At 53.2% G+C, this 11,655-nt stretch overlaps 1 protein-coding gene across 1 annotated transcript; it reads right to left on the bottom strand.

Moving 5' to 3' along the window:
* Window positions 1–1,742: 1,742 nt before the first annotated feature.
* On the bottom strand, window positions 1,743–9,113 carry LOC311512732 (kallikrein-15-like). Its single transcript, XM_084614072.1, has 7 exons — window positions 9,037–9,113; window positions 8,180–8,262; window positions 5,121–5,274; window positions 4,096–4,349; window positions 3,379–3,515; window positions 2,999–3,191; window positions 1,743–2,089 (listed from the first exon to the last, which is right to left on the bottom strand). Exons 2-6 carry the CDS (start codon window positions 8,217–8,219, stop codon window positions 3,039–3,041), a joined length of 738 nt encoding a protein of 245 aa, XP_084470198.1. The 5' UTR covers window positions 8,220–8,262; window positions 9,037–9,113; the 3' UTR covers window positions 1,743–2,089; window positions 2,999–3,038.
* Between the last annotated feature and the right edge of the window lie 2,542 nt (window positions 9,114–11,655).

Here is an 11,655-nt window from a genome sequence, read left to right as displayed (position 1 = left end):
CGTGCTCCAGCTCTAGCCAGACCGATGTGCTCTGGGCTGAGCCGAGCAATGATGTGGGGTGGAACTGGGAGGCACTGCCTAGTAAAGGTACCTGCCTGATCCCCATGGCTGGGGCATCTGCTGCCTCAGTCTTTAAGGTCTGTATCCTCACAACCTGCGAGGTAGGGCAGAGCTAGTATCACCATTGTTCATATGGGGAAACCGAGGCACAGGGCGACGGGCTTCCCCCCACGCTAGCCTGGAAAGTGTTTCTGAGGCACAGAAGGGACCGATTAACCTGAGGGACGGGGGCACTGGAACAGGGGGTCCATGGATGCATTACTTTTTACTGGTCATAAAGGCGAGCAACGGTGGGGGAGGGGCAGAGAGGAGTGACTGGGGGGGCAGGGTCTCAGGGGAGGGGGCAGTGTGAGGGCGGGGGCTCGGGGGAAAGGAGCGGTGCAGGGGTGGGGCCACAGTGCGGGGGCCAGTGGCCCCCAACCCACACTTTTAGGGAGCTTCCAATGCCCCTGGAGGAGTAGGTTTGATGAGCCACCATCGCTGGAGAATGGAGCACGGCTGGACAGGAGCAGGCAGGGCTGGCATAACAAGGCTGCAGTGTAGAAGCTGGGCAGGCAGTCTCTGGGCTCTGGGAGGGGAAAGGAGACAACCCAGGGGGCAAGGAGAAGCCCGGAGGGAAAGGTGCACCCAGATCGGTGCTGGAGACGGAAAAGGATCCGGAAAGAGAAGCAAAGTTTGGGACAGTGCAGACCCAGGCCGCTAATTCGAGGGTCCCTGAGCTGCAACCCAGAGTTACAGGTGGGCCCTGGTTCCTCTACCAGCCGTTGGGGGTGTGGCACAGTCCAGGCAGTGAACTGGGAGTTTGTACAGAGACCTTTGAGACCCCAGGAGGGGCAAAATGCCAGCGACCTGGCTGGAGGGCCAAGCCGTATAGCAGCACAAACAAAGAGAGCCCCTCCCTCGCCCGAGTCCTGGAACGTGAGGGGCCGCGGCACGGACCCAAGGTGGAGCGGGAAGCCCAATCAGGCCGAGCTACTTGGATATCCCCAGATCCAGCCGCAAGGAGGAGCCCATCATGGAGAGGAAGCCATTTGCCCACGGTCAGATGGGAATTCTGTAGCAGAGGAGGGACAGTTGCAAGCTAACCCACTAATCCTTCCACCCCTTGAAGAGCCATGTGGACAATTCAAGGTTAGACAACCTGCCGCCCAGTGAGAGGCTTGGTCTGTTCCGCTCCAGACAGAGCAGGTTCAGGGGTGACGTGCTCCCCGTCTATCAATATCTACCGAGGAACCCAATATTTCACAATGGGCTCTTTGAGCTCGCAGAGGAGGGTCTAACCCAATCTAGCGGCTGGGAGTTGAAGCCAGACAAATTCAGACTGGACAGAAGGTTCAACTGTCTGTCAGTGAGAGTCCAGAACCCTGGGAGCGATTTCCCATGGGGCTCGATCTTGGACAATGTTTGAATCACGGCTGGATGTTTCTCCAAAAGATCGACTCTGAGCAGTGTCTGGGGGCATTTGTGACACCCGAGGTCAGGCCTCAGAGCCTCTGAAGTGCTAAACAACAACATTTTGCACAAAAACCCTTATTTTTGTTCCACTTTTCACTTCCCATCCCTCCCCCCCAACACATTCCAAAATGAAATATTTTGCAGAAGACAAAATCCATTCTTTTCATTTGCTACGAGCAAAGGAAATGAATTACCCAGGAAAGACTTTTCTGTAGTGTCTGGCTAGTGAATCTTGCCCACATGCTCAGGGTTTAGCTGATCGCCATATTTGGGGTCGGGAAGGAATTTTCCTCCAGGGCAGATTGGAAGAGGCCCTGGAGGTTTTTTCGCCTTCCTCTGCAGCATGGGGCACGGGTCACTTGCTGGAGGATTCTCTGCTCCTTGAAGTCTTTAGACCACAAGTTGAGGACTTCTGTAGCTCAGACATAGGTGAGAGGTTTTTCGCAGGAGTGGATGGGTGAGATTCTGTGGCCTGCGTTGTGCAGGAGGTCGGACTAGATGATCATAATGGTCCCTTCTGACCTAAATATCTATGAATCTATGAAATGCCAATTTTCTCTCATTTCTTCCCTTACTGGAAAAAAAAAAGAGGCAAAGATTTTTTAAAAGGTGAGAAAAAAGCCCCCTTGCCTTGAACTTCTTTATATTTTCCCACCGGGAGAGACGTAAAAGAGTGAGAAAAGTGGCTTAAACCGCCTTCAATTCCTGTTTCTCTGCTGGGAAAAAGATGTTGCGTTCCCGACTTTTCAATTCTCCCCACAGGCACGCACACGCGTACACACACACACGCTCTTTCCCAGTGAAAAAAGGGTTTGTTGAGATCAAAGCCTTTCACTCTTTTCCATTTCCCCAGGGAAAAAAGGGTTTGTTACATTTTTTTATTCTGTTTTTCAGGAAAAAAATGGTTTTGTTGAGTTACACTTTCCCCACTTTTTTACCCCATTTTTCCAGTAAAAAAAGTTACGTTAATTTCCCCCACACACACCCTGCTTTTTCCAGGGGAAAATACTCTATCTTGCATTCCAAATCTTTCACTTTTCTTCCTGCTTTTCAACAACAACGTAACCCCAGCAAAATGGTTTTAAAAAATGGTTTTTTGTGTGGCAATTACTCCTTCCGTTTATTGCTCCTTCCTACCGTTTCCCCCCCCGGTGGAAACCTTTTAAAAAGGGAGCGAAAGTGAAGGAGAAACACCCCACGCCCATTTGCTCTCACGTTTTAGACTTTTGGGGAGGGGGTTGACTTGAAAATTGAAAACCATGAAATGAAAATGCAAAAGGAACGCTGGGAAAGAGGTCGGTTTGGAGCATTTTCATCAAGGAATGGGGAACTGAAGTGAAAAAAAATGTCGCGCGGAATTTTTAAAATAAGCAATTCACTATCAAAGTTATTGATGGATGGAAAAAAACCACTCGGGAGCGGAAGCGTGGGATGTGCAGGCCAAGGGAGGAAAAACAGATGCTGAGACCCAAGGAAGTAGCACCTGGTTTATTCTGGGGTCCCAGCCCCAAGCAGTTGGGGGCTCAGTTTGCCCACATGGTGGCCAGCAGCCAGTGGTGGTATTTACAGACGTTCACGTAGACGCTGGGTTTCGGGGTGGAGGCACAGGGCACATCGCCCCAAGACACGACACCCTGCAGCTTCCCATTACACACCAGCGGGCCACCGGAGTCACCCTGAGGAACCCACAGGGAAAGTGTCAGAAAATGAGGACAGGACATGTGGGGGTCCCAAGAGATGCCCCCTCACCCAACAGACCAGCTCCCTGCGCCACCCCATCGCACCCCGTCATTGACCCTCCCAGAGACACCCCCTCGCCCCACAGACCAGCCCCCTGCTTTGCCCCATCACTTCCACCCTCACCTCGCAGGAGTTTGTGCCCCCACCCTTCAAGCCTGCACAGAGCATGTTCCTGTTGATGTGCCCGGGGAAGCTGGCCTTGCACTGCTCATTGGAGACGATGTGGACCATGGTGCAGTAGAGGATGATGGTGATGTTTTCTGGAAGAGACGCATTGGCCACGGTTAGCGCAGGCGCTCCGGGATGGATGGATCAGCTTTGGGCCCATCTAGCCCGGTATCCCATCTCCGAGACAGATGGCGTTAGAACCAGCCCACAAGAGACGGGGGATGATCTGCCCTGCCACGCCTCCAGTTACATTTCCTCCTGGAATCCCACAATCTGGGGAGATGGGTGTGTGTGGGGATGGATGGATAGAGATAGAGGTATCTGGAGCTAGATGGATAGATAGATAGATAGATAGAAATGGGGTGAATGCGGATAGAGAGAGAGAGAGGGTGGATGGGGATAGAGACATAGAGAGGGTGGATGGGGATGGACAGATAGTCAGTCTCCCCTGTCACTAGTTATCTCTGTTTCACACACTAGCCAAGGCTCCCTGGAGGTGGCCAGTGTGGGGGTGGGGGCCTGCGAACATCACTCGAATGTCTCCAGTCCCTCTGACCCCCCTACCTTAGGCACCCTCTCCCACAGCAGCATGCCCACTGATTCCCCTTCCCTCACCCCATGCCTATGGCTCTGGGACAGCCACCCTCCCTGCCCCAATCCTGGCCCCCCTACCAGGGGCGTTGAGGGTGGTGCCCCACCCCGACACCGAGCACTGCTCGTCCGGCTCCGCACACTGGTAAGCCAGGCCCAGCGGCTGGATGTAGCTGTTGAGCGTGGCCGGGGTCTGCAGCTTGAGCAGCATGATGTCATTGTCGTGGTCCGTGCAGTTGTAGCCGGGGTGGATGATGCTTTTGGCCACAGCTTTGTACTGCTCGGACCCCTCGCGGGCATACAGGTTGTAATCCCCCAGGCGCACATGGATGGGGCTGCAGGGGAAGCAAAGAGCTGGATTCACCCGTCAGGACACTGACCCCAGGACTGAGAGGCCTGAATCTGGCAGGGTCTCAGCTTTCTGTCAAAACAAAAATTGCCTTTCTAGCCCTTGTGGTTTTGGAGAAAAGGTGGGAAAAGAACTGAGACAGTGACCCTGCCAGGGTCTGCAGAGAGCCTGAGCCCATCACTGGAAGAAGGGGGAGCTAGCCCAGGTTTGACCAACCCAGCAACGAGGGCTGGGTCTGCAGAGAGCCTGAGCCCATCACTGGAAGAAGGGGGAACTGCCCTGAGTGTCACTTACACAGTGACGCTGCCTGGGTCTGCAAAAGCCTGAGCCATCACTGGGAAAGCGGGGAGCTACGCTTGCCTGGGTCTGTAACGCAGCAGGTTTAGAACAAACAAAAGGAAGTATTTCTTCAAACAACGCACAGTCAACCTGGGAACTCCTTGCCAGAGGATGTTGTGAAAGCCAAAACTATAATGGTTCAAAAAAGAACTAGATAAATTCCTGGAGGACGGGTCCATCAGTGGCTACTAGCCAGGATGGGCGGGGATGGTGTCCCTGGCCTCTGTTTGCCAGAAGCTGGGAATGGGCGACAGGGGATGGATCACTGGATGATCCCCTGTTCTGCTCATTGCCTCTGGGGCACCTGGCACTGGCCAGTGTCGGGAGACAGGACACTGGGCTCGATGGACCTTTGGTCTGACCCAGTCTGGCTGTTCTTATCCCAGGCCCCCCCCACCGCACACTCAGCCCCACCTACCCAGTCAGGCAGTGGGCTGCAGTCAGGACCCATCTGCTGCTGAGGAGGGTGGCACCGCACTTGTACGTGGAGTGTTCGAAGATGGCTGCCTGCCAGGGCTGTGAGTGGGGGTGGCATGGGTTCCCCCTGAGCTTTAAACTGCCCCAGGCTGCACCTGGAAAGATAAGATGCAGACGTAGTGGCAGATCTCCATCTAGACCCCAGGACCCCTGCTGGGGTACTGGAGAGCAGGGGCTGAGCTGGGCAAGCAATGCAGGGGGCGATGGTTGAGCAGGGGTACAGGGCCCAGCTGAGATCAGAGCCTCATGGCACCGGGCGTGCCCAGATACACAGCCAGAGGCAGTCTCGGTCTACGCTGAGATCAGTGCAGGTCAGCGCCACAGCCAGGAGTAGAAAAGCCAGGCACCCAGAGTCCCAATCTGGTCCTGACCCCCCACCCCCAGCCTGCCCCTCCTGCAGAGCCCAGGCCAGAGACGCTCCTCTAGGGAGCCCTGCATCCAGCCCAGCTCCAAGGGTCGAGACAGAGTATCCTTAACTCTTCCCCCATGCCTGTGTACCCTTAACTCTGCCCCTTTGTAGATTTCAAGCCCATATCTGATGACTGAGCTAGAGGGGAGCTGTTAGATGGAGATGCCCGAGCTTGACGGCAGGGGATTAAATCACGAAAGAGCAAACTAAATACAGTTTGTCCTTTGGTAGATGCAAACTGAGCCATGGGCATTACAGCTAGACATGTGATGGGATGTGTACATAGCACTGGGTCACGGCCATGTGTGTGTCGGGCTGTGTGACATTCTGTACCTTGGGGGAAAGCCCTGTAACCCCCATATTCCTCATTTATATCTAATTGTGATCTTGCATATAAATCAGGCTGTGTGAGGTATCAGGGGAAAGATTATGATCTGCTGGAAGTCATTTCTCTATCCATATATGTGTAACATTAATGCCTATGAAGTTATGAGAACTGTGTTGTACGGTTGTCACTGAAACATGCTGTAATTTGGGGAATCAGCCCGACATTAGCTCCCCAGAGGCAACAGCAAGGAAAGTAACCAACGCCCGGGCAGGTGTCAAACAGCTCTATTGTCCAGCCAAGGACTTAAAATTCAATGACTCACCTGCATGAGGCCACACCAGGGGAATTGCTCAGCCTTGCCTGGGAACTCAGCAATGCCCCCCAGACATGCCTGGACTTGTGTGCTCCAAGCACATGCGACTGAGGCTATAAAACAGAACCCAGGGGCCCCATGTTGGGCCTTTCTCCTGCCCTTGCCCATGCTGCAAGCAACTAGGACACAGAGAAGACAGAAGAATCCAACAAAGCAGACTGGCCCAGGTTTCAAGGGTGAAAGCTGTGTACTATGAACTGCAATATCCAGTGGGGTGAGAAAAACTGCTTAATCTAGATGTTGCCCAGCCTAATAGGGTTGAGAGTTTAGACTGTGGGCTGATATTTTCTTTTCTTTTGGTAACTAACTCTGACTTTTTGCCTATCACTTAATATCACTTAAAATCTAGCTTTTGTGGTCAAAAAAACTTCTTTAACTGTTTATCTTTACCAGTGAGTTTGCCTGAAGCGTTTGGTGAATCTGCTCAGGTGTGCAAAGGCTGGTGTATAGCCACTTTCCATTGATGAAGTGGTGAACCAATTAATAAATGTGCATTACTCGTCTAGAGCAGTGCAAGACAGTTTATTCCTGAGGTACAAGGCTGGGAGCTGGGGGGATTTGGCGGGTGCCTTTCTCTGTGTGATTCATGAGTGGCTCTGGGAGCACTCAGGCAAGTTAGCTGGGTGTGGGGGCTCCCCATGCGGTTGTGCTGAGTGATCACAGCGCCTGGAGGGGTTTGCTGCTGGTCACTAGCAGGGCACTGTGAGAAACAGCCCAGGCTGGAGAGAGTTAAGGGGACACCGCGGTCCCACAATCCCAGGCTGCACCCCGGGGATCCCATCACAGGTGTGTACACAGCGCTGGGTCACGGCCATGTGTGCGATGGGGCGTGTACACAGCGCTGAGTCACGGCCATGTGTGCGATGGGGTGTGTACACAGCACTGGATCACGGCCATGTGTGCGATGAGGTGTGTACACAGCGCTGGGTCACGGCCATGTGTGCGATGGGGTGTGTACATTGTGCTGGGTCACGGCCATGTGTGCGATGGGTTGTGTACACAGCACTGGATCACGGCCATGTGCGTGTTGGGTTGTGTACATTGTGCTGGGTCACGGCCATGTGTGCGATGGGGTGTGTACACAGCACTGGATCACGGCCATGTGCGTGTTGGGTTGTGTACATAGCGCTGGGTCACGGCCATGTGTGCGATGGGGCGTGTACACAGCGCTGGGTCACGGCCATGTGTGCGATGGGGTGTGTACACAGCACTGGATCACGGCCATGTGCGTGTTGGGTTGTGTACATAGCGCTGGGTCACGGCCATGTGTGCGATGAAGTGTGTACACAGCGCTGGGTCACGGCCATCCTGTGCGATGGGGTGTGTACACAGCACTGGATCACGGCCATGTGCATGTTGGGTTGTGTACATTGTGCTGGGTCACGGCCATGTGTGCGATGGGGCGTGTACACAGCGCTGGGTCACGGCCATGTGTGCGATGGGGTGTGTACATTGTGCTGGGTCCCGGCCATGTGTGCGATGAGGTGTGTACACAGCGCTGGGTCACGGCCATGTGTGCGATGGGGTGTGTACACAGCGCTGGGTTACACACACAATACCGCGTACCCCCTCTCCCACACACACACTTGAACACTCACATGATCACACTTCTCAGAACCACACCCACCCACCCAATCTAACCGCCACACACACTAAAACCCGCCCACAATCCCAGCCTCAGGGGGGGACACACTCACACACCCCCCCCTACATGCACACACCCCCTACACAACCCCACCTCTGCCCACACACACACTGGTGCATTCACATACTCATATACATGCACACCCACAAACACACACAGTAACACACTAAAACGTGCGCACACACTAACGTGAGTATGGGTGCGTACACTAACAAACACGCGGGTGTGGACACACACACACTAACCTGCAGTCCCCAGGAGCAGCGCGATGCTCAGCAGCGTCATGCGGCTCAGTGGCGGTGATGGGCAGAGCTACGGGCTGCAGGCTCTGGAGGGCAGAGGGGAAAAGGGGCATCACTCCTGGGGAACTGGCCCCGCCCACGGGCCCCGCCCACTGCCATCTGCTCTGGGTTTGATGCCCGACTCTATTGGACCTCCTGGCAACCAGCTCGGGGGCCGCCGCACTAATCCAGGGAGCGGAGTCCAGTGCCCACAGCTTGGCCCATCCTCAGCACATCTGGCACGGGCCACGTGGGCACTGGGAACTGGGCAGAGACGTACCTGCCTATCCCTCCATCCCATATACACCCCTCCTTCCATTCTTCCCCCATCCATCCATCCATCTGTCCCATATACGCCTGTCCCCATTCCTCCATCCCTCCCCATCCATCATTCCATCCCAACAGATAGATAGATAGATAGATAGATAGATAGATAGATAGATAGATAGATAGATAGATAGGGTGTATAGACAAATAGCTTTGTATCCCTGCACACATTTCTCCAATGAGCTGAGAGCTGTCTAGAAATGATGAATGAGATTTCCCAACACCCCCACCCCCACACGCACCTACCACCTGGGGCACCAGAAGTGTCAGATCTGGGACCGCCCCCGCCCCCAAAAGCCCAGTCACAACGATCCCCCGCTCCCTGCCGCCAGCTCAGACCCCAGGGATTCCATCGCCAGCCCTGCCAACCCACGCCCAGTTCCCCTGTGGGCCGAGTGAGGACGGAGCAAGTGAATTCCCGCTCCCCCGCATCCACCCCTGGAGACACCCCCATTCCCCCTCACTCCTCAGCAGCGGAGACTCGGATCCCTTACCTGGCCAGGGATCAGCACCAGACACTCGGCTCTGAAGGACACTAGCCAACGCCAGCCCTCTCCCACCTCCAGCCGCCCTGCTTTTAACCACCCGCCCAGCCACCCCTTGAGCCAGGGCAGCATTTACAGGACGCCTGACGCCAGCTGGCCTCCCCACCCGCACCTAATGAGGGGCTGGCTCTCTCTAATTAGCACCGCTGCTAATCCTAATAACAAGGCTTCAAAGGACTTCGCCCCAGCCTCATCAAGGGCATCGCTCACATGACCAGAGGAATGAGCCCATACCAGCTGGTGCCGTGTTTACCAGCCATGGTGATGCCCAGAAACATGCCATGCATTTCTGGGACCTGGCTGCGGTCTGGCAAAGTTAGGGAGTGCAGAGTTCTGGCTTTGAATTCACTGCAGGAGCTGCAGGGCTCTGGCTGGGATGCAGTGGTTTGGCAAAGCAGCTGTTCTCCTGGAGGGGATTTCTGTTTTCATTTTCAAAACAGCCCCTGGCTCTAGGGGTAGGGATGGGAAGACGACCTTGAAAAGGGAAAGCGAGAGTGACCGATGCAGAAACTCTGCCTGGGTCTGCCGAGAGCCTGAGCCCATCACTGGGAGATGGGGAAGCTGCCCGAGTGTGACCAACACAGTGACGCTGCCTGGATCTGCAGAAAGCCTAGCTTCCGCCGTAGTCACAGGTGTGGGTGTGTTCAACAGCCACCTGTCCCCGGCTTTGCCTGGGCGTGAGAGATATAGAACCAAGGATACGCTTGCTCAAGGGCTTTCCATGAGCGGCAGGGCCACTCTCTTGATCTGGATTCAAAGGAGGGGAGGAATAATTGGAAGCGAATTCAAGAGTGGCTGGGGGAATGCAGCTGGGTGTAGTTCCTAGTCTGCTATGGGACCCTGATCCCAGCTGGGGCAGGGCCTGTCTCTCGCTGTGTCAGGACCATGTCCAGCACAGGGCTGGGTTTTCCAAAGCAGCCGAAGGATTTATGAGACACATTTCATGGGGCGACAGCCTGACCCTACTGACGTCACTAGATTTGTCAAGGAGAACCAGGATTTCACGCCATGGTGTCTAATTCCCCTAGGCAACTCTTAGTACCCCAGACCTAAATCTCCAGGCTCAGACCCACTCTGTAAAATGGGGGTGATGGCCCTGCCCCATCTCAAGGGGGTTACACTGGGGAACGGTTGCAGCACACTTGCATAAAGCCACTTTGTTTCACCCCCACGCCATCACACAGTCAAGTGCTGCCACCTAGTGGACCGTTGCGGAGCTGCGCTGGGACCTGAATTCGCCAAATATTTTCACAAATTCAAAAATGTTTATCCCAAAGTGAGATTAAAAAGCCAAAATCTCAAAAATTTTCACCAGCCGAGAAAACCCAACATTGTTTGCGGCTTGGGCCCACAGACACGGTCTGTTTGGATCATTTCAAAAGGGTTTGTTTCACTTCGGGGCTCTCTGTTCTTTAACCTTTTTACCAGGCTACAGAGTAGCAGCCGTGTTAGTCTGTATTCGCAAAAAGAAAAGCAGTTTCTCGCTGACATGACATGAAAGTTGCTATATTACAACAAAAAAACTTCAAATCCAGACTCCAGCGAGAAACTGTTGAATTGGAATTCATTTGCAAATTTGATACGATTAACTTAGGCTTGAATAGAGACTGGGAGTGGCTAAGTCATTATGCAAGGTAACCTATTTCCCCTTGTTTTTTCCTACCCCTCCCCTCCCCCCCCGACATTCTTGTTAAACCCTGGATTTGTGCTGGAAATGGCCCACCTTGATTATCATACACATTGTAAGGAGAGTGGTCACTTTAGATAAGCTATTACCAGCAGGAGAGTGGGGTGGGAGGAGGTATTTTTTCATGCTTTGTGTGTATATAAAAAGATCTTCTACACTTTCCACAGTATGCATCCGATGAAGTGAGCTGTAGCTCACGAAAGCTTATGCTCAAATAAATTGGTTAGTCTCTAAGGTGCCACAAGTCCTCCTTTTCTTTTTACCAGGCTAATTTGCTGTGCAGTGGGGGAGGTTTAGATTGGATATTAGGAAAAACTTTTTCACTAAGAGGGTGGTGAAACACTGGAATGCGTTACCTAGGGAGGTGGTAGAATCTCCTTCCTTAGAGGTTTTTAAGGTCAGGCTTGACAAAGCCCTGGCTGGGATGATTTAACTGGGAATTGGTCCTGCTTCAAGCAGGGGGTTGGACTAGATGACCTTCTGGGGTCCCTTCCAACCCTGATATTCTATGATTCTATGATTCTATGAAACTTTTGTAGTGATAATCAAGATGGCCAATCAAGATGGCCAATCAAGAATCAAGATGGCCCATTTAGACAGTTGACAAGATGGTGTGAGGATACTTAACTTAAGGAAATAGATTCAATATGTGGAATGACCCAGCCACTCCCAGTCTCTATTCAAACCCAAGTTAATGGTATCCAGTTTGCATATTAATTCAAGCTCAGCAGTTTCTCGTTGGAGTCTGGTTTTGAAGCTTTTCTGTTGCAAAATTGACACCTTTAAATCTATTACTGAGTGGCCAGAGAGGTTGAAGTGTCCTCCTACCGGTTTTTGAATGTTATGATTCCTGATGTCAGATTTGTGTCCATTTATTCTTC

This window comes from Lepidochelys olivacea (genome assembly GCF_965140295.1).
Source record: "Lepidochelys olivacea isolate rLepOli2 genome assembly, chromosome: 24".
Taxonomy (NCBI): Eukaryota; Metazoa; Chordata; order Testudines; family Cheloniidae; genus Lepidochelys; species Lepidochelys olivacea.
Note: the sequence above shows the minus strand (reverse complement) of the source record. Positions and strands in the feature narration are given on the sequence as shown.

Excerpts from the sequence above, each read along its gene's own strand:
- LOC311512732 (XM_084614072.1), bottom strand. The coding sequence starts at position 8,219 with ATGACGCTGCTGAGCATCGCGCTGCTCCTGGGGACTGCAG. Across the intron at positions 5,275-8,179 it reads GCTGCTCCTGGGGACTGCAG|GTGCAGCCTGGGGCAGTTTA; the intron begins GTTAGTGTGTGT and ends TTATCTTTCCAG. Across the intron at positions 3,192-3,378 it reads GGGGCACAAACTCCTGCGAG|GGTGACTCCGGTGGCCCGCT; the intron begins GTGAGGGTGGAA and ends TGGGTTCCTCAG.